Source organism: Rhizopus delemar, genomic scaffold (assembly GCF_000149305.1).
Source record: "Rhizopus delemar RA 99-880 supercont3.1 genomic scaffold, whole genome shotgun sequence".
In the NCBI taxonomy this organism is placed as follows: Eukaryota; Fungi; Mucoromycota; class Mucoromycetes; order Mucorales; family Rhizopodaceae; genus Rhizopus; species Rhizopus delemar.
The window spans coordinates 868,582-893,326 of NW_027137827.1; the positions used below are offsets into that span (position 1 = coordinate 868,582).

A 24,745-nucleotide genomic window follows, 5' to 3' on the forward strand; every position below is an offset into this window, starting at 1 on the left:
GTGTAATATTTGCATAAAACAATAAAGGACATTTGATATCTTTTGTTTGTTTGTCATACTTGATCTTTACTTGAATCATTTTTCTTTTTCTTTCTTTTTCTTTTTCTTTTTCTTTTTCATATTTTCACTTACTTTTTATATAAAGACTTGATAATAAAAATGTATCAGCATCCACAATTAACAGTACTAGAGGAATCTATACCAAAAGAAAGAGTAATGATTAATGTAGATCGTTCATCTTCCTTGGAATCCTTGAAGGACTATTCAAGAGAAGTTACTTGGTTGTTCTTTCGAGACAATCACTGGACACCTTTTCAATCCAATAATCATTTTAAAATAGAGCAAGCATTCACCTTGGGAGGTAATACACAAGCACAGGCCTTTTATATGTTTTACTTATTATCTATCAAAAGGTATCTATGTAGATATAAAAGGTAGAATATAGCCTATGTATAAAAACATCATCACTAAAAATGCAAAGATTTTAATTTTCCTCATTTGAAGAGTATACGTGTATTTCCTGCTCGATTATACTTGTCATATCTTGGTATGAAGTATAGATTGAGTTGCGTTATTCAAGGTTAATAAAAGTACATACAATAACTATTTAATATTCTCAATAATAAGATTTTTGTATCAAATTCGTATTAAGCCAACCATAGCAAGCTAATGGTCATATTGAGGTTTCATGTTTATTATTGATCCATCAAAACCATTTCTTCTCATCAAAAAATTACTTTGTAAAAAAAGCAACATACGAAATTTATCGACTTGGTCAGATTCCTAAAAAAAGTAAAGCGTCATTTCTCTTTCTTGGTCACGCTAAATAAACAATCACTATTCGAAACCTATAAACAAAATTAGAATGAGCTTTTCAGGGTCTCCATAACTAAAAATCAAAATAAGGCTGTTGTGAGATGCTTATCTGCTAAACTAAGGATTCATTGCTAGAACACAGCTATTTTTTTCTTAGTCATCCAATATCTTTAAACTTTTATGAAGCATTTGTATGGGTTATCCCCGTAACTTGGTTTGTTAAAAAAAGGCAGACATTTGAAATATAAAAATATACTGCAGTTCAATCAAAAGAGGTATCAATAAATATTATTTGTGTTTAATGCAACCAATGTAAATGTACAAATAAATTATTTCTAAAACAGTTCTTGAAGATCCTTCAATGTTACTACGCCGATCAAGCTATTGGACTTATTGACAATAGGTAATAGTGTCAACTGGTTATCTACCATATATTTGTATGCTTCTGAAGCTAAAGCGTCATTTCTAAAGACCGGAGGATTCAATGTCATGATGTCAGCGGCACAAATATCAAAGATACTATCTCGGGACTCTTTTGATTTCAAAACTTGATGAATATCGCTATGCGTAATGACACCAATGATCCTATTCGTTCGGTTATCTTCAGTTACTGATGAGGCTGTAGATAGTGGAGGTGAAGGGTAATAGCTATCATTAAGATCATCTGAAAGCTGATCGTCCTCTTCCTCTAGAACAACTACACCAGAACCTTGAGGATGCCTTGTCATCTCCATGATTACAATATCTAAGGAACTCCTCGGTGTTACATAGGCCACATTATTAATATCAATACAAGTATCACACACTTTCAGCAACAGACGACGACCAAGCGATCCACCAGGATGATTCAATGCAAATCCATCTACTGTAAATGTACGCAGCTTAGCCAGTGTCAGGGCAATTGCATCACCCAAAGCCAACGCTAATGTAGTTGAAGAGGTTGGTGCTGGGATCAAATCGTCTGCTTCACGTTCCACGCAGCCATCAATCCACGCTGCGCATTCTTTGGCCAGTTTGCTGTTGGAATTGCCGCCAAGGCCGATAATGGGTATATTCCGATATTTTAAACTGGGTATCAGCAATAAAATCTCTTCTGTGTTTCCAGAGAATGAAAGAGCCAAGACAACATCGTTAGGCAAGATAACCCCGAGATCACCATGGAGTGCTTCTACTGGATGTAGGAATGCTGCGCATGTTCCTGTTGAAAGCATGGTGGCTACAATTTTTTCCCCAATTTTTCCTGATTTGCCTACTCCAGTCACTACAATTTTGCCTCCGGCGTCCAGCGCTTTAAACATAAGGTAAATAGCTTCATGATATCCTTCTCTTGTATTTGTATTCGACTGTAGCCTTGAAGCAGCCTCAGTGAGACCTTTTGCTTCTTCCATTAAAACATTAGCTATATTAGTCGTTATGCAATTAGTGTCGAAAAGCATATTATTTGTATATAAATAAATTTGTTAAAAAAAAAAAAAAAGAAAGAATCAAACAAAAAGGACAATGCCCTTTAACTCTATTTCTTTTCCACGCCCATCTCCGATTGCTATGGAACGATCGCCAAGCCACTTGGATTTTTGACAGTTACCAAATGAAAATTGAACCCTTTTTTGCATTTAAAGTTGCATAGCTGGCTTCTTTCATCATTCATCCATTTATTTCTGTTTTTTAATTGGGCTCTGTTTAGTAAATAAAAAAGAAAAATTATATAGATTGTATTTGAACTAACGAGTCGGATAAACCGATTGTTATCTCCTTTTATCTAACGGATTTTCCCTCATTTTTAATAAAATTTGTGCGATTGCACAAGTAAAAGCATCATTCTTATCAAATATGAGGCAATATGAATATTTTTATCTTTTTTTAATGTCTATTATTCTTTATTGTAGAGCCAAAATCGGCTGGTTTTGTAGGTTCTTTTTTGTCATTAGATTTATATTTAACTTCTGACATGATTGGAATATGACTATACAATAACAAATTATTATGCAATCAAATTAAGCTATAATCTATGTCACTTACTCTGATGGAAAATGTGCATTAGGGAAACCAATGACTTTTGAAAGATAATCATTGTCTATAGGCCCCAATACAGAAGTCACTTCCAACGTATTTGTTGAATACCAAACATAATCTAAAATGCCTTTAAATCCTGGTGTAAAATTTGTAAAAGTCATCTCTTGAACCGTTCCATATGAGCTCTTGAGTGAATATGGGTGAGTTAATCCATCCGTGGTATATGATCCATAAGAGTGATCACCAAAATCGTCGTGATCTTGTGCAATCAATCCTTTGGATAAGAATTCATAAACACCTGAATCTGGTGCAGAATTAAAATCACCGCAAACCACCGTAGGCATCTTGAAAGGTACATCATATGTGATTTTTCCTTCATTCATATGCTTGCTCGCAAACCGTTCGAGCTCTTCCATCATAACTCCCATTTGAACAAGTTTTACATCTGCAAATAGGGGGTCCCAATGAATGTGTGTATTGGCTACACAAACGCGTTGATGAGTTATCTTGTCTTCTAACATTGTAAACACTGCAATATTGTCCTTATTCATCACTCGATTGTAAATATCGGCAGATTTAAAGTCAGGCCGTTGAAGTGCTTTTTGGTTGTATTCAATAAACTCATATTTTACAAGACCAAATCTAAATGATATGAGTACTTCATGAAACTTGCTCTCTTTTTTTCTTTTCTTTTCTTTCTTTACCTAGATGTTCTATAGAATGTAGCACAGCCATCTACACCACGTCTTTCCTTTTCTGTCATTGTTTTTGCTCGAGTTTTTGGAAAAAAGACACTGTCATAACCTATGTTTATAAAATGTTCTCTAAAGTGATCTTCATAGAGTGCCATTTCCACTTCCTAAATTGAAAAAAAAGTCAATTATGGTATCCCTGTTGTTCATTTTTCTAATTTACTTGAAGGCAGACAATGTCGGCATTGTAGTTAGCAATTTCTGTCAGAATCAATTCTTTACGATAGTCCCAATTCAATGCCCAAGACGGAGTGTAACCATATGCTTGACTTGTTGCATATTTTTGGCATAAAATGTTGTAACACAATACAGAAAACTTGTCTACATATTTTATCGTTGGTTATTAAACACTTTTTCTTTCTTTTTTCTCTTTTGAACCTGAATCATCATCATTAGATGTATCTCCTTCAACAGGAATCCATTCTCTTGGAGGAGGAGGCATACCCACTATAACTCAATATTATTTAACCTCTGCTAGATATTTACTTTATTTTCTCTTACCTGGGGCATTTTCTCGAAGAGACATGATGACTGCTTGAGTTCCATCTTTAATCAGAATACTCTTTATATCTGCCTGAATCGGATTGCCTTCGAGACCCAAGGTTTCCAACTGATACAAGTTGCCAAACTCAGAAGGCAAAGTCACCAAGTTGTTATCAAATGCCAACAATTCACGCAGATGAATAAGCATACCCAGTTCAGATGGAAGCATACTTAATTTATTACCAGAAACATCCAAAATCCTCAATTGAGTCAACTGAGCTAAAGCTGGCATAAGATAGGTGAGGTTATTATGATTTATATAGAGTGCCGTCAAGAATTTATAGTTGCAAATAGCAGGTGAGATATTTTTAAGACCCATGCCGCCCATATCCAATGAAGTCCAAGTCTGATTCTCTTCACCCGCTCTCATAGTCATCTTTTTCGTCTTGAATGCACCATGTCCATTAGTAAACTTGTTAGGGTCATTAGGGTCTTTAATTGTTACAGCAGATGAGACAGGTGTATTGCGAGCCATAGCAGCAGCTGCACGAGCATGATGGTGAGGAGATGACGACTGTCGAGAGATTTGGGCATACGTCAACTGACGAGCCAAGTGCGGTGTTGTACTAGTAGTGCCGTCTGCGGGTGTGGCTCCTAATAGAGACTGAGCCTGTGTCTGCAGTGGGAAACGAGTACCAAATGAGTTGGCATTGGCATTGTTGCTAGCTGTTGTGGGCATGCCATACATTGACAAGGAGTAATTAGCAACAGAAGGTGAAGTTCTAGGAGATGAATTGAATGCAGTAGCAGCTGCACCTGAATTAAACATTTGATGAATGGAATGGTTGAAATAGTTGCTACTATTTAACGCTCCATTTTCTTTTTCTTTATCGAAAGACATGATTTATAAAATGAGCATAATAAATTTGCAGAAAAAAAAAATAATGTCGACACATAAGCAAATGAGTAAAACAATACTATGTGCACCCCATTTCTATTTTTGGTCATTAAAGCATACTAAGAGATTGACTGATGTAATTTGTACAATGAAAAAGGGAATGAAAAGAAAATATTTTTATAAATGTACAAAGAGTTTTATTAGGATAAAAAGGAACTTTCATTCTTCTTCTTCAGATTCTATTAATGGATGACGTATTTTCATCTTATTAATAGCAGCAACAACAGTAACAAGAGATTGAAGCGTTCTGCGATTATTAAAGCCTTTACGTACAGTAGGTGCCAAGTTAATTCCACTGTCAGTTCTATTTGTAATCCATGGGTCACTTAATGCTTCTTCTGCTGTGATACGTTTCTTGGGATCATGCGTCAAGAGCTTGTTGACAAGTAATTTGGCTTCAATTTTTTCTGTGAATAAAAGTGCAATGTATAATAATAAGCTAGTATTTACCTTCACCCGAGATTTCTGACCAATAGTCCTCATCAAAGTCATATTGACCGTTTATGATTGCATCAAATAATTCATTTTGATCTTCACCATAAAATGGGGTATAGCCACTTAAAAGAGTATACTAAAGCATCTTAGTCATAACAATAGTATTTATATATGTGCTTACCATGATTACACCAACACTCCAAAGATCTACAGGTGTTCCATGTCCAGTACCCAGTAAAACTTCAGGAGCAACATAACCGGGTGTACCGCAAGCAGTAGTTAATACTTGATCGTGATCTTTTAATAATTTTGAAAGGCCAAAATCAGTAATAAGTAATTTTGCATTCTCATCTGCTGTCTTGAACAATAACTAATAAAATATGCGTCATTTTCTACCCTTTCTCTATTTCATATGTATTCTTACATTCTCAGGTTTAATATCTCTGTGTACAATCTATTAATGAATAAAGTTAATCATAATAGAGTAAAACAACGCTTTCTTACATCTTGAGAATGTAAATAAGCTAAACCTTCAAGCATTTGACGAACAAGATCAGCGGCCATAGCTTCTGTATAAGTACCTCTTTCAACAATACGCTGAAATAATTCGCCTCCAGTACAGAGATCAGTAACAATATATACCGCATCATCAGATTCATAAATATCGTGTAAAGACACAATATGTTCATGTCGAACTTTCTTCAAGATATCTATTTTTTTTTCTTTTTGTCAATAAAACTACTATATTTATGCTTTAATTCCCCCTTTCCTTACCCATTTCACTGTCCAACATATGCTGCTTTCCTATTATCCGGATAAATTGTTATTTTGGCATGAGACAAAAACCTCTACTGTAGGCTAATTTTACCTGTAATAGCTTTCTTTAAGATGATCTTAACAGCACAGTGTTCCCCTGTAGAAAGATGGATGCATTCTTTTACACCAGCAAAGGAACCAACACCCAACTGCTTTTCACAAATCTCATACTTTTTTGTAAGATCTGAAGGGTACTTTTGTTTATCATCTTCATGTGTCTTTTTAAATAAAGCCAGTACTTTTTTAACTATATGACTACGGTGTTCGTGCGGCATGTCTATGATATTCTAAGTTTATACAGAAAGCAGAGAAGAAGAAAAAAAGGGACTAAATATCAGAATTAATACTGTTGACTGAGAATGAAATACAAACACTTGATTAAGGAAAAAGCCGAATTATTGTATATCTGGCTGTATTAAAAAAAAAGCAAAGAGGGACTAGAATGCTTATAATAAACTCAGAATAAGTATCAGAAATCACTTAATCAGTTAGAGCACAATTAAGTAGATGCAAGACTTAGAATAAATAAAGCAGTTTATTAAAGAGAAAAATACAAATAAAGAGCAATATATTTCAAATCTAAAAAGGAGTTTCCTTGGCTTTTTAATGAAAGAATCACTTTTTTTATACAAACAAAGTAAATATTAGTAATCTGTATAAATCAAGTGAAGAAGATGTTTATAGTTTCTCCATCAATAGTCATCAGTCTTCATATGATTAAAGACATTTACAAATTTTATTTTATTCAAAGAGTCAATTGTCAAACTAATCTTTTAATGTTCCAACGAAAGCAGCGAGCTTATCATTTAAAAGACTAAATGAGGATAATAAAGTATGTACTCAAGAGTGTTAATTTTCTCATAAAACATACCTGATCCTGATTCTTTCATATAATACTTGCAGCATATATTCAACTCCTCACAATTAGTAAGTTAGAAATACATCTGGTGGCTTTAGGCTTAATTCGACCAAGTAAGTTTAAAGCTCTATCTCATTAAATAACATTTGGGATTTTATCTTTTTTGTGTCAACTTAAAGGTGTAAGCTAGTAAAAGCGCGTTTAAATCTACACATATGATTTGTACTACAATCTTTTAGAAAAATATGTCAGGAGGACTATGACGTCTAATTAAGAAAATACAATATTACGTAGCTTTAAGTAATCTCTTAACACCAAGAAGTATTATCATCAAAAAAATACATACAAAGTAACTTATTCTTTATTAAAGATAGAAAAAAGAGGATATTATTTACATAACAGAAATAGCAAATTGCTCTCCTATGCCTTTCAACAAGCTAACAAGCTCTTTAAATTTTTCCTTATCCTCTGAAGTTGCCTTTACAGAAGACTTGCCGCCTTGTGAACAACCTTCTGGACCGCCTTTTTTATATGATAAATGAATTTTAATGGATTAAAGCCTTTTTTTCCCCTTACCATTTGACCATTGGAAATCATCAGTAAAGAAAGAAATGGATACATCTTGACCATAAATGTCTTCACTACCAACTGGCTGTTCTGTGGGTAAACTAGAAAGTTGGCTTTTCAATAGTTGAAGAAGATAAGACAAGTCATCACTAAAAGATATCGTTTAAACAAGAAATTCTAAAGATAGTGCTCAATAACCAAGCCTTACATAGAAGCACTTCCAGCTAAAGTATGATAATCTGTCTTTGAGTTTGCTTTTAAAGTTGATTGCATAATGCTTGCTCCTGTGCCGTCACCTTTAATATCTACTACTTGTCTATATAACAAAAAATTCGCATTTTAGGTATTTATCATAAAAATCTTTACTTACTTGACTACTGGGCCAGCAAATCCACCAGTGATACCTTCACGAAGGATAATTTGAAAAGACATGATTGAATACAAAAGAAAAAAAAAAAAAAAAAAAAAGATAAAAGTCGAAACATATTAAAAGTGGAGATTATAAAATATGAGCTCAGAACGTGTATCAAAAAGGTATCATGTGTCCTATTTGTTTAATAAGATCTGTATTTTACAATTGGGTTGCCATTCAATAATACATTTCTCTTATTATGCTTTACATCATGTATGATTAGTGTAATAGTTATGTATCAACGTATATGTACATTACTATTTCTTATGTGTTTTTGCAAACATTGAATTTCATATTCTAAAAGCATAAAATTCAACTTGTTTTAAAAGATAGCGTGTACCTGAAAATCAGATTAATCTATTACCTCACAAGAAAACAAAATGAATAAATGATTTGTTTATTAATTAGATGCATTTAAAAAGGATAGAAAAAAAAAATAGAAATGTATATAATGGATAAGAAAATAAGAATGCAATTTTAAAATTTGAAGACATATAGTTTGCTTTAAAAAAATGAAGATCATTGGAATTCATTTAGTTTAAAGGAGACCGTCCAAGAGCCTGTTTACGTTAACGTCACCAACTCCAATATATTTTCCAGCAGAAACATTAATGAGGTTACCTGTAGATAGGTTGGAATTAGTTGATTGATCATTGGTAGATATCTCAGCATTGGTCGCTTTTGTATTATAGTTGCGGCAACCACCATCACAAGGAGCACCTTGAGTAGAAGTTTGCTGCTGAATTGTATTACCATCAGCTGACGTTACAGTGAGACTCTGAATGTTGCTGCCAACATCTTCACATGGAGTAGCACCAGTGGCAGTATCAATGGCAGTATTAATAGTAACATCAGTGGTAGCATCAGTGGTAGCATCAGTGATAGTGTCAGTGGTAGCATCAGTGGTAGTGTCAGTGGTAGTGTCAGTGGTAGCATCAGTGGTAGTGTCAGTGGTAGCATCAGTGGTAGTATCAATGGCAGTATCAGTGGTGGTATCAGCGGTAGTGTCAATAGTAGCATCAGTGGTAGTATCAATGTCAGCATCAGTGCCAGCATCAGCGTCACCATCAGCGGTAGCATTAGTGGTAGTATCAGTGGTAGTATCAGTGGTAGTATCAGCGTCAGCATCAGTGCCAGCATCAGTGCCAGCATCAGCGTCAGCGTCAGTGCCAGCATCAGCGTCAGCATCAGTGCCAGCATCAGCGTCACCATCAGTGGTAGCATCAGTGGTAGTATTGGTGGTAGTATCAGCGTCAGCATCAGTGCCAGCATCAGCGCCAGCATCAGTGCCAGCATCAGCGTCAGCATCAGTGGTAGTATCAGTGGTAGCATCAGTGGTAGTGTCGGTGGTAGTATCAGTGGTAGTATCAGTGGTAATATCAGTGGTAGTATCAATAGTAACATCAGCGTCAGCATCAGTGCCAGCATCAGCGCCAGTATCAGTGGTAATATCAGTGGTAATATCAGTGGTAGTGTCAGTGGTAGTATCAATAGTAACATCAGCGTCAGCATCAGTGCCAGCATCAGCGCCAGCATCAGTGGTAGTGTCAGTGGTAGTATCAATGGTAGTATCAATGGCAGTATCAATAGTAACATCAGCGTCAGCATCAGTGGTAGTATCAGTAGTAGCATCAGTGCCGGCATCAGCAACATCAGCAGTAACGTCTCCACTGTCTTTAGTATCACCAGTGGCAGCGTCTTCAGTAGTATCAACAGTAGCATCAGTAACAGTATCATCATCATCACAAGGAGCGTCTCCAGTAGAATCTACAATCTTAGTATTAGTATTTTTGCTAGACGAACCGTTTTCAATTTTTGTATCATTACCGTTGCTAGCATCGCTATCAACCGATGTAGCACTCTCAGTAGAATCTCCAGTCGTTTCATTGTCATCACTATTAGGAGAGGCATCAGTGGCGTCTACATCCTTGATATCATCGATATCCCCAGAAGCATCTCCAGTAGCATCCTCAGTAGCATTTTCAGTAATGTCAATAGCATTGACATTACCATTGTCTTCAGTAGCGTCTACATCCTCAATACCATTGCTATCCTCAGAAGCATCTTCAGTAACATCGTCAGTAGCATTCTCAGTAACATCCTCAGTACCATCAACAGTCTCTATATCATTGTTGTTACTAACACCATCATCCTTGTCATCATTAGAAGTATCTTCAATAGAAGAGTCTGTATTATCACTACCATCATCAAATGTTTCGGGAACATGACTGCTGGCTTGAGAAGGAACATACTCATCAAGAGCACCAACAGAAGACGTGCTATCGTAACAGGGAGCAGCGGAAACAACAGCGGTAGCAGCAAGAAAAGCAATGCATATTTGAGTTATACGAGTCATAGTTACAAAAACAAGAAGATTTTTTGTTGAATATGAATTGATTTGTATCAAAAAAGATGTCTTCTTTTATATTCATTTTATTTCAATAGTTGATGAAATTGTACCTTTTTTTTTTTTTTTTAATAAATCGAGTCTCGCTCTTTTCTTTTCCCAAATTTACGGATTTTATTTTACCAAAGGTGGAAATTAAATGCAGAAAGTAAGGAGGATAAAAAAAAAGTTTAATTTGTAAAATTCTTTTAATTACTGCTTCCACCCTTAATAATTCATAAACTAAACTATGTACACACACAATCACATACTTTTTTTTAATTTTAGACACTTTTATTATTAGAAAAAATATCATTCCAAACAAATAAAGGGTCTATTTATAATTTGTACTCTGATCGAGATTCTTTTTTGAGTTTGGCAGCTGCAGCATCATCAATAAACCAATAAACTTGACCATTTTCAGGTTTAACTCTTTGGCAAGGGAATTGATGTTGAGGTTCTTCAATAATCTGTTGAACCATGTCCTTTTTACCATCACCAGCAGTAACAAAGACGACTAGCTTTGAATTATTCACAACGGGATAAGTTAAAGTAATACGCTCTGGTGGGGGCTTGGGGGAATCAACAATAGGGGCAACCCAACGCGTGTGTTCCTCAAGTAAAGGATGACCAGGGAATAATGAACAGCAGTGACCATCGGGACCCATACCAAGCAACATCAAATCAAACGAAGGTAATTGGTTATTGAAAAACTTTTTTAATTGCTCTTCATATTCCAATGCAGCTTTTTCGGCGTCTTTAGCTGCAGCATAGGGTTCATGAATAGGATGAATATTATCTTTTGGAATCTGAGGAATGTGGTCCAAAAGGGATTTCTTTACTTCCAAAAAGTTGGAATCTGAGTGGTCGTGAGCTACACATCGCTCATCGGCCCAAAACAAGTGCCATTTTGAAAAGTCAACGTTCTTGTTGAAAGCTAATTGCTTCGAAAGAATCTTGGGTAATGAGCCACCAGAGATGGCAACAGAAAAATAGCCATGGTCAGCAATGCTCTCACGTGATACCTTTTCAACAAACGTGTCGAGTCCACCAGAAAGCGCGTCTCCGTTGGCAAAAGAATAAACAACAGGCATGTTAGTACAGAAAAAATAATTAAAAAATTTACAAAGTATAGAATATCAACTCGACTCATATACACTCAAATTAAAATTCAGTGGGGTTTATTTGTTTTGACGTCATCGTGATCTTTGTTCATTTCTCACACAACTTCTTGGCTATTGGAACGTCCTCTGCGAGAAGATGATCGACGGCGACTTGGGCTGGCTGAGCGACTATTTGAAGGGCTTCTTCTTCTGCTACGACTGTCTGAACGATGACGGCCATTTGAGCGAGAGCGAGAAGGAGATAAAGATCGACCACGGCGGGGACTGACTGACCTTCTGGGACTGCGAGAACGTCTGGAACGTCTAGGAGGGCTACGAGAGCGAGAGCGTCTTGATCTTCTCGGTCGTCTAGGCGAAGAGTTTCTTTTGTCACTAATAAAATGTGTTATATGTGTTTATTTTTCCCTTCTAAAGTTAAATATGACCAACTTACGGGCAATCACGAGCACGATGACCTGTTTCACCACATTCACTAATGGATTATCAATATATGCATCACAAGAAAACACCATTTTTCTTTTGACTTACAAGCAAACACCTTTGTGAAATCTCATAGCGCGTTCTCCACTAAAGAAAAGAGATGAGTTTGTATTTAACATAAGGATTTGTGCAGCTTACCTTCCTTTTGGTAAAGAGCTGTATAAACATGAAATAATAGTTAGTAACTAAATTGCTATTTTGTATATAAAGAAATAATTTACCATTTATCAGCACTGTATAGACAAATAAAGAAATGTTAGTTACTTATTTCCTACAACTTCGATTTTTCTTTTTTATATAACTTACATATGGCCTATTAAATAATCAATATTTACAAAATGGAGCAAAAAATGATGCAAAGCTTACCAAATTCACCACAGTTGTAGCATCTGTCAGCATCGTCAGCATCGTTGCTTCTTCTACTGTTGCGTTCACGGCTATCATCACGACGGCGGCTGTCGCGGTCATCACGATCTCGGTTGCGGTTAAGGCGGCTACGAGCAACATTAGCAACATGAACAATAAGTTTTTCGCCTTCAAGCCTGTGGCCATCTAATTCCTTAGTAGCATCCTCAGCATCTTTGACATCCTATTAAAGAATCAGTATATTTTTTATACAGAAGTTCCTTTTCATGTTTTTTCCTCTTTAAGTCTTACATCAAATTCAACAAAAGCATAAAAGTTCTGTTATAAGGTGAAAATTAATACAATTATAAAACTATCTAGCTTTCAAATTACTCTCAAGATCAAGTCTCTAATCCTTCCATACTTTGAGAAGAGATCTCTAATGTCTCTTTCACGAACGTAGCGATTGACGTTGCCTATATGTTTATTAAAACAAAATGAGATTAAGAGACTTTGTTAAACTTACCAACATAGAGTCTGCAAGGATTAGGCTTATCCCTATCCCTTTCCCTATCGTCGTCGCGGTCTTTCTCTCTTTCGTAGTAAGACATGTTCCAAAGTTGAAAAAATGAGAGAAGAAAGGGCGGGAAAAAGAGAAGTATTTTGTCATAAATGGAGAATCAATTCACTCAAAAAAATATTTTCAGCCATAAAGTTACAAGATACTTTATCCAATTAAAAAGGATCGGAAGTTGCAATAAAAAAAGGAAATGATAATCACACGCATTTTGATTTATTGTCCCTTTTACAATAATGATGGATTTTTAAATACAATAAAGCATTATAGTTATTTCACTCTCAAGTAGATCATTTTCTGAATGTCTTGATTTATATTTCAAGAATAAGTTAACTCATTGTATTCATTATATTTAATCAAAATCCAAAAATGAAGTGACATACTGTTCTAATTAGATTCAATCAAGCCTTGAAGTATACCAACACAGAGATTTTTTTCTTTTCTTTTTTTTTTCTAAAAATAAAAAGCTTTATTTGAATGATTATCAAGCTGATTTCCTGAGAGTTGAATAAAATTAACTTATTCTTGGAATACAAGCCAAAATGTTTAGAAATTGTTCCACTTAAGAGTGAAATGGCTGTATCTATAACTGGTAGCTTATATACGCACTACTGACTATTGGTTTCCTTCTTTATAATCCATTGACTGCAATAATTAATAGTCACTTTAGTTACAGCTTATAAAAATTACTGCATGAATTTTATGTCACTGCTTTTTTTCCCAGTCAATCATATTGCAGAAGCCAAAACAAAAAGTATAAATAGACCGTTTATCTTTGTTTTTATTTCTCCTTATTACCCAATTTGTACAGAGACTCATGGGCTGGCTTAGGTACCACAATGGAGCCTTCGTCCAATTTTTTGACTAGGTTGACGGAGTAAAATCCTGAATCCTTTGGGACGTTTTTAGGAACGTCTCATTTTTTTTTAAAAAAAATATAAATGAAAAAAAAAAAAAAAAAAAGCAGATTAGCATTTTCTTAAACACCAATCTACTACCTTAGAAAAGCAAACACACATTATTTTCAAAAAGTAATACCGTATTTTTGCAAACCTTATAATACAATGTATATAAGAAAACAACAAGTATGCGCGATATTTATTCCTGAAAATAGTGTCTATAGTCCCTTTTTTTTTTTTTTTTTCTTTCTTTTTCATATGCTCCCACTCTCATTTTTTTCAAAATAAAAATGAAGAATAAAATATTTAAAAGATAAAAAATGATTCTTTAATAAACCTCAAGAACAAAAACTTGCAAAATAATTACAGGTACTTGTTTTTTAAGTTTATTTAAACCTTTTTTCTATAATATATGACGATCAATATTGATTTTAAGGTTCAGCTCTTTTGTTTGTATTTTTTTATTTTTTATAGTGAAAAAGGTTTTTTATGTCTTGTTCAATACAATTCATTAAAATGAAAATAAAGAACAAACTGCTTTATTTAAACTCTTTATCTAATAGGGCACTTGATAAAATATTATGTAAAATAATGTTGCTTAGTGCTGAATTTGATAATATGAGTTGTGCTTAATTTACAGCAGATTAAGTAATCACCAAAAGCCTAAAACAAGCGTCTTGTGGCTTTATAAATTTGTATTAATGCAGCCTTTAAATAAGAATCTATGACTAAGTTCCAATAGACATCCAAGCTTTAAATCTATCCAATATATAGCCTCATTTTACTTACAGTAAGGAAGTAATAGGATGCATACAGACTAAGCATAAAAGCTTTACTTATAGCTACTGTATCTTTGTTCATAGTCAGTATAATAGTACACCTTTTATCTTACGATTTTTTTTCTTTCAGGTACCATATCTGTGTTACATAAAAAGCATATTATGATGACCAAGAGAAAAAGCAAAATTTGAACGACAGACAATATTCTTTTTAGTTCCTCTTTTTATCTCACAAAAAAAAAAATGATACGAAGACACATACAACAATTGTTTATAAAACGCTCCTTTTCAGTTAGTGTTCCACGTTTTCACAAACCGAATGCCAAGAAACAACTGCAAGGTACAGGCGCTGTACCCCAGCGAGCAGGAATTGCGAATGACCGACAGATTTATCTTGACTGGAATGCACGAAAAACTAGTGTTTTTCACAACTTTTGGCTCAGGGATCACTGTCGTTGCGAACAATGCTATCACCCGGTCACTCGTCAACGATTAATTGATACATTTACTATTCCCCGGGATATTCAACCTGTTTCTGTGGAAAGTACCGAAGCTGGTCTTCAGGTGATTTGGCCAGACGGCCACCAAAGTAGTTATGCATGGGACTGGCTTCACACGCATTCATATAGCCCTATCCTTCGGACCTCTGAGCCACTTGAAGGTAAGCGACCTCATTTATGGAGATCTGACCTCAAGCTTGATCCTGTGCATCATGAGGCTGTGATGAACACAGATGAAGGACTTCGTCAATGGCTTGATCAAATTGAAACGTATGGAATTTCATTTGTTGAAGGTGTGCCGTTGACTGTTGAAGCAACAGAAGCCTTGGCCCGTCGTCTTTGCTTTATAAGACAGACCCACTATTCGGAAGGCATCTGGTCATTTACTGCCGATCTTGCTCATGCAGACACAGCCTACACTACTTTGGCGCTTGGTGCGCATACAGATAATACTTATTTTACGGAACCGGCCGGTCTTCAAATGTTTCATAAGCTCGAATTCAAAGGAAAAGGTGGTGATTCGCTGTTTGTTGATGGGTTTAATGTAGCCAAGCAACTCAAAGAAAAATCTGCTAGTGCCTATCGCACCTTATCTAGCACACTGATTCCTACACACTCTGCAGGTGATGAAAACGTATTAATTGTTCCTACTCCTCGTGCTTACCCTATCCTGAATCATGGACCTGGCGGAGCGCTATATCAAATTCGATACAATAATGATGATCGATCTACATTGAACCATTTGAGTAGTGCTCAATTAGAAGATTTTTATGATGCTTTGTTCATGTGGCATGAATTGCTAACATCCTCAAAAAACGAGTTATGGGATAGTTTATCTCCTGGACGTGTAGTAATATTTGATAATTGGCGTGTACTGCACGGTCGAAGTGCATTCACAGGCCACCGAAGAATTTGTGGAGCCTATCTTCCTTGGGATGATTTTAAGAGCAGAGCTAGATCATTGAGATTGTCTTCTTTAGATAAAGATAGAGTTTTGTAAACATAGACATAGTATGATATCAATAAAAGCAGGTCTTCCAACTTTTTTTTGATACTTTCCTCTTACATGATTCCAAGTTTATATATCTATATCTTTCTGCTACCCTTTCTTTTTATTGTTGTGGCCAAATAAGAGCTTTTCACCATGAACCCGCTTACTGATTACTAACTAGGACCAAAATCACTATCCTCCTTCATTTTCACATTCCCATTTTGAAAGTTATCATTGTAAAGACAACAAGTAATAATCAATTTATTATTTTCAATGCCTTTAAACACTTCCCTACTACAAAGAGATAGAGAGTTTTTTGTGCATATGAAATGAGATATTTTTATTTATTGTTGTAAAGAATTGAACGCTTCTTCTACACGAGATTTTAATAAAGGGGTATCAAACATTATTTTCGCCAATTCATACAAATCAATTGTATCTAATAAACGGATAGTCACTTTAGGTGCTTGCTTTGTACCTGTAGCCTGAAAATATAAAATATGATGTCAATAACAGAAAATTTGAAATAGAAATATATTCTTACTTTAACAAGAGGGAACAGTTTATCACCTAACAATTGTTTTTTCTCGTGAATTGGTTTTCCTTCAAAAGAGGCTACAAGAGCTTGTGCTTCTTCATTGTTATCTTTGCTTGCTGTGGCTTGACTTGATGCGGGAGGGGACGGTACTGAGGGAGGTGCAACGATTGGAATTGCCTTTGTTTTTGGTGGCGGTGTGATATTATTCGATTGACTAGTTATGTTATATACTGGATTGATTTGCGTAAGTTCCCTAAAATGTTTGACTTCTATTAATAAAAATAAACAGACAATATAAAATGCATTCACTTTACTTTCTTTGACTTTGATAAAGTGTTATATTGTTTTCCAGATTACTTTCTTCATCTTCGCTCCCCTCTGACTCTTCGCAAGTGACCAAAGCATCTAAGGCTGCATCAATTTTTTCTTTCAGGAAATCAGGGTTGAATAAACACAAAGATCTTTCCTTCTTTTTTAATGTAAGCAGCATGTCAACAATATCAACAGTTGCATCGCCATAGTCACCAATACGATTCACAGCAGCCTCTAATTTGGCACGTTGAAGGCCAAAACTTGTTGCAGTCATAACAGATTCTAAGGAACCCTTTCTACGTAAGGTAGGACGCTTCGGTGGTATTTGTACATAGTTGGGTGGTGCGGGCTGAATACTAGCACCTGAAGCTAATGAAGCCAATGATTTGCCTGTACTCGTTGTTACAGGAGAATACTGCTCTAAGGGCTTTCGATACATTGGTTTTTGTCCTACTGAAAGGTCTTTGACGTTCATACTCATATCTATTTCGTCTACATGGTCAATACCAAGGCCACTGACTGAGTATGGTTGTTCAGTAAACAAAGTAATAAAACAAAAATATCTAATATACTTTACCACTAGGTTGATAAGGTTGTGGCTGATCAAAGTATGGATGTGGTTGACAAACTGAAGTAGGCCTATATTGTTGTTGTAACTGCTGTTGCTGCTGCTGCTGCTGTTGTTGCTGTTGTTGCTGTTGCTGTTGCTGTTGCTGCTGCTGCTGTTGCTGATTATTTCTTCCTTTTTTTGGCTCATGGTAAGCGACAACGATCTGACGACTGCCTACAGTGCAACCGTTCATTTCGTTCAAAGCAGCAGCAGCTTCCTCTGGTTTACCAAAACTAACAAACCCGTATCCTTTAGATTGACCTGTTGCGGTGTTTGTCATAACCCTAGCTGAAATAATTCTACCAAATTGTCCAAAGAGTCGATTCAAATCTTGAGTAGTGATATGAGGATCAAGGTTTTTGATATACAAATTCATTATGTCAACCACTGCATTATTGTCATTATTCTCAGCTACCTATTTAAAATCATATTTAAGTAAACACAATAGGAAGTAGATCAACTTTTTTGTTTTTTACTTTTTCTTTTTGTTGCAGCATTGGCTTTGCAGGCATATAAGGTACAACAGATCTATTGAGGAGGTTAATATTAAAGAACATAATAAAAAGAAAGAAAAAGAGAGACGAGATAATGGTATGTGGTCCTTGAACCTATTGTTTTGGTTTATATGGATACTAATATCTCATTTCTCTCTTTCCCTTTATTCACCCATGGTTGCTATTTACAATTTGTATCCATCTACCAGATGTCCATCCTATCAACTGGTTAATAACACAAAATTTATATTATATTTAATATACATACCAAATTATTTTGTGCTTCGTCAGAATTATTTTGATGAAAAAACTGTATAAAAGCCCCTCCTTGAAATGAGCCATCATTCATGACGCATTTACATAAATTAAGAGGACCAAAAGGTCGAAACACATCATATAACCTATTATCATCAAAGTAATCCGGTAAACCGTTCACTTCTAACAAGCAAGCAGATGCTTCTGGATCTAAACGGCGATCTTGATACATTTGTAGTTCTAATTTCGCATTATTTGTAAATGTGAATCCATTATATAATGAATAAGCTCTATCCGCTTTTTGTGTGTAAGTTAAATATGATTTATCTGTACACAAAGTAATAGTATACCGTATTTAACATGGCTAAATCTTAGTTGCCCGATATCCTTTTCTCGATCCATTATAATTCTATAAAATACAATGTGTTACTATTTCGTGTAGCGCTTTTTGGTAAAAAACTAAATATCTACTCTATAGGCATACAGTGCTGTAAAAGGGTGCGAATATCACTTTCTCGAACGTTTTTTGGTAGTTTTCCTAAAAACAATGTATCTGATACGAGGTATTCATTTAAATTATATATTTCGTGCTGTTTAACATTCAAACTAGGTTTTCGCTTGGGTAGTTTTATAACAGGCGTATATAAAGTCATCTACTTTTATATTTTTTGTACAGTTAATAAAAGCGTGCTTTTAAACTATAAGCTTACTTTTTGATTTTAGACGAGCAATGTAAATAGAAAATGGAAAAAAAAAGGGGAGAGGGAGAAGAGGAAGAAAAGAAGGGGAAGTTCAGTATTTCTTTTTTAAACTCAGATAACTTGATTTTTTAGATACATAAAAACTTCAACCTCAGCCCTTTTTTGCAAATTTTTAAGCGGACGATTCCACAGATGAATTTTATATCTTTTGCAAAGCCCATTTACAAACTCTTTATTTAACTTTATTCCACCTTTTTTTTTAAATTAGGCATGTACCTTTTATTTAATAAATGAGCAAATTGAAAAGTTTTAGTTGACACAATGTGCGCCAGTTACTTTAATGGCTTAAAAATACATTTGGCAAAATTTGAGCAGATTAAAAGCATTACTAATGGTATGTACTAATGCGTTAAATGCTACCCCTGAGTTGATATGTACTTTACCTGTTTTATTCTGTGAAAAGTATCACACTGCATAAAGAATTCAAATTCAGATAATGAGTTGCATTATTTTGTTCACAGACATGAACAATAAGAACCAAAGAATATGTTCATCACAAGTTTGTTTCTTGCTGTTTCTAAAAGTTCATATTCTGAAAATCTAATATTAAAGCCTTAAATATTATGAATAAAAATATACAACATCAAATAATTATTACAATAGCAAGTTTATTATTATCATTATCCTTGAGTGGACTCTGAAGCTAGCCTTAAATCAACAGTAAACAAGACACAATGATCCCCAAAACAGGAGATCTAATTATTAGTACATTGTAACTTTTATTAAATAAGAATCACCTTTATAATAAGCAGATGCAAAGATATCGCAATTATTCATGATAACATCAATGTTTTTCTATAAAAGCTTTCAATATATTTTTTAATCTTGTTTTCATTAATTACAGCATTTTGCAAATTGAAAATACATCCATACGAATGTTCAGTAATATTTCAACATTTATATATACAACAAATTATCGTTCGCCTAAACATGTTCCAAATCACGTATAAAATACTTCAACAGAGAAATCGCATCGTTTATTATGGTTTAATAATTGCGTCTGTTGTTACGACGATGCTGTGTTTGAGGAGGAGGGGGGGCCTGCTGTCTGCTAAAATGAGCAATCAAACGATCTTTAATCCAATCTTTATCGTGCGGTTGATACATCTGTCCGAGAGCGATAAGTTTATATGCCTATAACATTGTTGCAATAAAGAGATTATCTTACGGATGATCTTGGATCTAAAACAAGAGCTACGAATTCCCTATGTGAATCTATATATTTAAAAAGATCCTCAGCCCTAAGCAAATCATGTTAGATAAGAGTACAACCAATCTTATTAATTGAACAAGCACCTGTATTGGATCTGTCCCATACTAGGGTTCTCTTTAGCAAGCTGATTCTCGTACATTTCTGCAATACCTATTTACGTTTCGAAAAGGCAAGTGAACAAACCAAGTAAAATGACTTTTAATGATGAACTTACGATCGAATGCTTCACTTTCAGTTTCAAAATCGCTATTGAAAATCGGACTAAATAACTTTTGATTTTAAAGGGAATTTTGCTAGTACTTACTGATAATTGCGTGTGCTTGTTAAATAGAAATAGAATTAGATAAATTCTATTATTTATTCTTTTCGGATTTTTACCTTGCTCTTTGGTTAGATTGTATTAGAAGTATAGTATGATTTCCCTGTAGATTTACATTAATTTTATTAATTAATCCTGTGTTTCTTATTTTCAAATATTTGCCATTTATTCGTTTTTCTTTGTAGTTCTTTAAATTTCGGAAATGCTCCCTCACCTGCACAAAATATCCACATATGTGGCTTAGTAGACTATGTGTGACACAGTATACTTTTCCTATGCTTGCAACTCTTAAAATTCATGCTAAAGGATTTATAACGTGCAAATATTCCTCATAACACTCGATTTGAAGTTATAGCAGAGAAAGGTAACAAAGTTACTAGTGAAATGGACATCATATTATTCAAGAAGCATTTTGTGAACACCAGATCGAAGTATTTGAGCAGCTAAATACAATAGGCCTCAAATAGTACAAAAGTTGTTAAAGCATAGAGCACAAAGGTTATGCTAATTTTATTTATTTATACTATACGTTAGAAGACATATACTTGAATATTGGCTGCAAAGATAAAGTAATGATGGTACCTGACAATTACGCGCCAATCAAACATACAATAGAAGCATTATAAAGAACTAGAGCAACACTCACTTAGGATGACAGCTTGTTCATTGTTCGACGTGACTATATAAGAATAAAATAGAAAAACAAATAGATAGACGAAAAGCGGCTTTAACGTTGACATCCTTACTTCATACTTTGCCGTTTTTAAAACGTTGGTCTTTTGCTATTCATTCAGTTAATTCCTCGATTCAAAAATAAGAACAATAACAATAACAGTGATAAATTTAAAAGGAATGCAAAAAAAAACCGACAAAAGATTACGAAATATCATCTCAAATTCTTGTTTCAGTTACAAAAAAAGATTTTTAAGTCCAAGTTCTGGTAAGCGTCAAGTTTAACATACATAGCATTGTACTAAAGGCCGTTTTTATTCATTTTTCCAATGTCTGAAAATATCGAGTGGCTTATTGACCCTTGAGGACCTTCTTGACAATCTTTTGCTCTTCAATCAAGAAAGCACGAACAATACGGTTTCTGACACAGTGGGCACAGCGGGAACCACCATAGGCACGGCTAACGGTTTTCTTGGTCTTGGAGACAGTGGCAAATTCACGAGGACGGAGAGCCTTGATCTACATGATTATAAAGTTGAGTCGAATTTCGTTTTGTTACTATCAGTCTCTTTTGTCACTTACACCAGCGAGAGCTTCACCACAGTCACCACAGCGAGGAGCCTTGACGGGCTTCTTTTGGTAGTGGTAGACTAAGTTTCCACCTGTATTTTATACAAATGTCAATGAATAGTTCATAATGCTGAAAAATCGTCTTTTATTTACCGGGTGTCTTAACAGCCTTGACACGGTTAGAACGAGTGTTGTAAGAGCAGCGGCGTCTGTAGGTGAGACGTTGAGCCATTGTGATATTCTTTATGTATCATAAAAAAAGTCAGTTTCTGTTCTCTTTCAATTTTTTCCCATTTCACGCAAAAATAACTCCAATCCATAAACTATATCCCATTCCTCCAGCATTTATCTTTTTCTCTATAAATCTTTTATAAAGGATGGATGATCTTACCTATGGTTTTGGGAAAGAAGGATTCTTTGATGTGTGTACAGCATATCCATCAAAAGGGAGAGCCTCGTGCGAAGATTATGCAATTCCGATCCGGAAATTCGGACTTTATCTGATTATTATATTGTTCGGTATTTTTTTTCTGTTTCTTTCCAAAAACATTGAAGAATTTAATTGATGAAGGTTTTGTGCTGTATTTCATTTCAATATATGAAAGAATTGTAAAACGGAATACCCTGATCCAATATTTGGTAGTCCTTCCATACCATATTTAGGTTGTATGTCAGATGTTTACCAACATTGATACAGTTTTGCTTAAGAGACCAAGATCCTAGTGAAAAGAAAACACAGCAGAAGATTTTTGAAAGCTTTTTTTCAAGTTCATAAACTTGAGATGTGAATAAAAGCTTTTACTAAAAGAAACAAATAACTAGTACAAATACTTGCATAGGCTTCAGTATTTTGCTATTTTATTTAGTTTCATGCTTCATATTACAATACATTGTACTGAGATTGAAATATTTCTACAGCAAGTGACAAACTTTTTTCTGTGTCCTCTCACAGCTGTTCATCTTTTCTCATTTAAACATTTTATTAAAATGGGCTCTGAAGTTCCAGGTGTAGAACATAGAGACCCACAATATTTTGGGTACTATGCCATGCTTCAACATCAGGTAATATACATTTCGCTTTTTGAAAAAAGTATTTGACATGACGTGTTTACAGCAAAATATGTTACAAGATACCGTTCGTACTTCGACCTATCGTTCAGCCATTTTACTAAATGGACCTAAATGCTTTAAAGATAAGAAAGTTTTGGACGTAGGAGCTGGTTCTGGTATACTTTCTTACTTTGCTGTACAAGCTGGAGCAAACAAAGTGTATGCTGTAGAGGCTTCTGGCATAGCCAAAAAAATGAAGAAGTTAATTACTGCAGCTTCCGAGGAAGGCAAAAACGCGTTCTTAAAAGACAGATTAGAGGTCATTAACGGTAAGAAAAAAAAAAATGAAGCAACGTTTGTTCATTGGATCTAAGTGCTTTTTTGTACAGCTAAGATTGAAGATCCCGATTTACCTATTCCAAAAGTCGATACTATCATTTCTGAACCAATTGGCGTGCTTCTTTTCCATGAAAGAATGGTAAGTATTTGATGGAAATACTTTGTACATAACGAGGAGCTTATATTAAAATATAGTTGGAAAGTTATATTTATGCCCGTGATCATTATTTGAAACCAGGTGGTGCACTGTTTCCATCAAGAGGTAACATATATCTGGCTCCATTTACAGATGCTGTCCTTTGGAGTGAGACAATGGGAAAGGCGCGCTTCTGGTACATTAATTATAATCTTACGTTAGATTGAGTCATATTAATCGCGCTGTTTTGTTTATTTTGTCAGGGAACAACAATCTTTTTACGGTATTGACTTAACTACACTCTACAAAGATGCTCGCGACGAAATGTTTGGAATGCCTGTTGTTGGCCATTTTGATCCTCGTAGTTTGATCACATCACCTACTATATTTGATACGTTCTCAGTTGACTTCTCTACTGTGACAATTCAAGAGCTACAAGACATCACAATGCCATTTAACTGGACGGCTCAATATACAGGCTTAATGCATGGTATTGCTGGTTGGTTCGACCTTATCTTTGCTCCACCTCCCTACGATCAGGAGGAGGCTGTTGATGCAGATACTACCATCGAAATGTCAACTGGCCCTGCAGCCGAACGTACTCATTGGCAACAGGTGCGATTTTTATTCAAGGAACCGCTGGCAGTTAATGCTGGTCAAAAGATTCGCGGATGGATGCGCTGTATTGTAAATGACATGCGTAGTTATACAATATACGTAGAAGCAACAACCTCAGATAGCCAGACACTCAGCGATCCTTCAAAAGCAAACAAGGATGAATCGTTCAAAGAACTTTTGAATGACATGCCTTTGTTACGTCGTGGTATTTGGGAGCTTCATGAGCAAACATACAATTACTCTTACTCTCCTGGTATGATGCCTGATCATTTGCCCGAATATTCATGTCTTTATAAGCCTGAATCTCAATTAACTTCTTCGGCTTACGAACAAGACATGAGTCTGGAGTCTGTGAACATTATGGATGTTTATGAAGATTTTGTAAATTAATTCTTTCCCTTTGTTGCGAATGATTTTTCTGCTGCATTGTTTTTTCCTTTTTAAAATACTTATAAAAAATCACTTTATTTTTGGCTTTATTTCATGATAAATATCATCTCTATGCATAAAAGAGATGAACTAAGTGACTACAATTTATATAGCAATATTAAAGATAATAAACATTAAGAAATGATAAAATAAGAGTTCAAGAAGCATTTCATAAAAAAATTTAAAATGACATGTTAATGTGTAAAAACACCATCCATGCTTCTAATTGTCAAGGAA

The 24,745-nt window shown here is 34.8% G+C and overlaps 13 protein-coding genes across 13 annotated transcripts; 3 read left to right on the plus strand and 10 right to left on the minus strand.

The window, feature by feature from the left end:
* Nucleotides 1–159: 159 nt before the first annotated feature.
* Nucleotides 160–456, plus strand: RO3G_00348 (uncharacterized protein; the record flags this gene model as incomplete). The annotated part of the gene is made up of 2 exons (XM_067654939.1): nt 160–361; nt 446–456. The coding sequence occupies 2 exons, from the start codon at nt 160–162 to the stop codon at nt 454–456; spliced, it is 213 nt and encodes a 70-aa protein (XP_067511040.1).
* Nucleotides 457–1,151: 695 nt separating this feature from the next.
* Nucleotides 1,152–2,027, minus strand: RO3G_00349 (uncharacterized protein; the record flags this gene model as incomplete). The annotated part of the gene is made up of 1 exon (XM_067654940.1): nt 1,152–2,027. One exon carries the CDS (start codon nt 2,025–2,027, stop codon nt 1,152–1,154), a length of 876 nt encoding a protein of 291 aa, XP_067511041.1.
* A 649-nt stretch (nt 2,028–2,676) lies between these two features.
* Nucleotides 2,677–4,803, minus strand: RO3G_00350 (uncharacterized protein; the record flags this gene model as incomplete). The annotated part of the gene is made up of 6 exons (XM_067654941.1): nt 2,677–2,779; nt 2,836–3,471; nt 3,534–3,688; nt 3,745–3,902; nt 3,960–4,028; nt 4,083–4,803. 6 exons carry the CDS (start codon nt 4,801–4,803, stop codon nt 2,677–2,679), a joined length of 1,842 nt encoding a protein of 613 aa, XP_067511042.1.
* Nucleotides 4,804–5,181: 378 nt separating this feature from the next.
* Nucleotides 5,182–6,548, minus strand: RO3G_00351 (uncharacterized protein; the record flags this gene model as incomplete). Its single annotated transcript, XM_067654942.1, has 6 exons — nt 5,182–5,429; nt 5,473–5,593; nt 5,639–5,827; nt 5,882–5,911; nt 5,962–6,167; nt 6,326–6,548. The coding sequence occupies 6 exons, from the start codon at nt 6,546–6,548 to the stop codon at nt 5,182–5,184; spliced, it is 1,017 nt and encodes a 338-aa protein (XP_067511043.1).
* Nucleotides 6,549–7,367: 819 nt separating this feature from the next.
* On the minus strand, nt 7,368–8,131 carry RO3G_00352 (uncharacterized protein; the record flags this gene model as incomplete). The annotated part of the gene is made up of 5 exons (XM_067654943.1): nt 7,368–7,398; nt 7,528–7,654; nt 7,709–7,848; nt 7,908–8,015; nt 8,070–8,131. 5 exons carry the CDS (start codon nt 8,129–8,131, stop codon nt 7,368–7,370), a joined length of 468 nt encoding a protein of 155 aa, XP_067511044.1.
* Nucleotides 8,132–8,649: 518 nt separating this feature from the next.
* Nucleotides 8,650–10,467, minus strand: RO3G_00353 (uncharacterized protein; the record flags this gene model as incomplete). The annotated part of the gene is made up of 1 exon (XM_067654944.1): nt 8,650–10,467. The coding sequence occupies one exon, from the start codon at nt 10,465–10,467 to the stop codon at nt 8,650–8,652; it is 1,818 nt and encodes a 605-aa protein (XP_067511045.1).
* Nucleotides 10,468–10,835: 368 nt separating this feature from the next.
* On the minus strand, nt 10,836–11,591 carry RO3G_00354 (6-phosphogluconolactonase; the record flags this gene model as incomplete). The annotated part of the gene is made up of 1 exon (XM_067654945.1): nt 10,836–11,591. One exon carries the CDS (start codon nt 11,589–11,591, stop codon nt 10,836–10,838), a length of 756 nt encoding a protein of 251 aa, XP_067511046.1.
* Nucleotides 11,592–12,403: 812 nt separating this feature from the next.
* Nucleotides 12,404–12,978, minus strand: RO3G_00355 (uncharacterized protein; the record flags this gene model as incomplete). The annotated part of the gene is made up of 4 exons (XM_067654946.1): nt 12,404–12,414; nt 12,468–12,690; nt 12,759–12,785; nt 12,973–12,978. 4 exons carry the CDS (start codon nt 12,976–12,978, stop codon nt 12,404–12,406), a joined length of 267 nt encoding a protein of 88 aa, XP_067511047.1.
* A 1,966-nt stretch (nt 12,979–14,944) lies between these two features.
* RO3G_00356 (trimethyllysine dioxygenase) lies at nt 14,945–16,201 on the plus strand (the record flags this gene model as incomplete). The annotated part of the gene is made up of 1 exon (XM_067654947.1): nt 14,945–16,201. One exon carries the CDS (start codon nt 14,945–14,947, stop codon nt 16,199–16,201), a length of 1,257 nt encoding a protein of 418 aa, XP_067511048.1.
* Nucleotides 16,202–16,536: 335 nt separating this feature from the next.
* On the minus strand, nt 16,537–18,164 carry RO3G_00357 (uncharacterized protein; the record flags this gene model as incomplete). Its single annotated transcript, XM_067654948.1, has 5 exons — nt 16,537–16,677; nt 16,737–16,999; nt 17,088–17,561; nt 17,620–18,067; nt 18,129–18,164. The coding sequence occupies 5 exons, from the start codon at nt 18,162–18,164 to the stop codon at nt 16,537–16,539; spliced, it is 1,362 nt and encodes a 453-aa protein (XP_067511049.1).
* A 1,985-nt stretch (nt 18,165–20,149) lies between these two features.
* Nucleotides 20,150–21,086, minus strand: RO3G_00358 (uncharacterized protein; the record flags this gene model as incomplete). The annotated part of the gene is made up of 7 exons (XM_067654949.1): nt 20,150–20,296; nt 20,331–20,377; nt 20,590–20,644; nt 20,680–20,694; nt 20,754–20,759; nt 20,810–20,908; nt 21,072–21,086. The coding sequence occupies 7 exons, from the start codon at nt 21,084–21,086 to the stop codon at nt 20,150–20,152; spliced, it is 384 nt and encodes a 127-aa protein (XP_067511050.1).
* Nucleotides 21,087–21,717: 631 nt separating this feature from the next.
* Nucleotides 21,718–22,168, minus strand: RO3G_00359 (60S ribosomal protein L34-B; the record flags this gene model as incomplete). Its single annotated transcript, XM_067654950.1, has 3 exons — nt 21,718–21,885; nt 21,949–22,028; nt 22,090–22,168. 3 exons carry the CDS (start codon nt 22,166–22,168, stop codon nt 21,718–21,720), a joined length of 327 nt encoding a protein of 108 aa, XP_067511051.1.
* A 755-nt stretch (nt 22,169–22,923) lies between these two features.
* On the plus strand, nt 22,924–24,630 carry RO3G_00360 (uncharacterized protein; the record flags this gene model as incomplete). Its single annotated transcript, XM_067654951.1, has 6 exons — nt 22,924–22,998; nt 23,051–23,315; nt 23,376–23,464; nt 23,521–23,587; nt 23,772–24,460; nt 24,622–24,630. 6 exons carry the CDS (start codon nt 22,924–22,926, stop codon nt 24,628–24,630), a joined length of 1,194 nt encoding a protein of 397 aa, XP_067511052.1.
* Between the last annotated feature and the right edge of the window lie 115 nt (nt 24,631–24,745).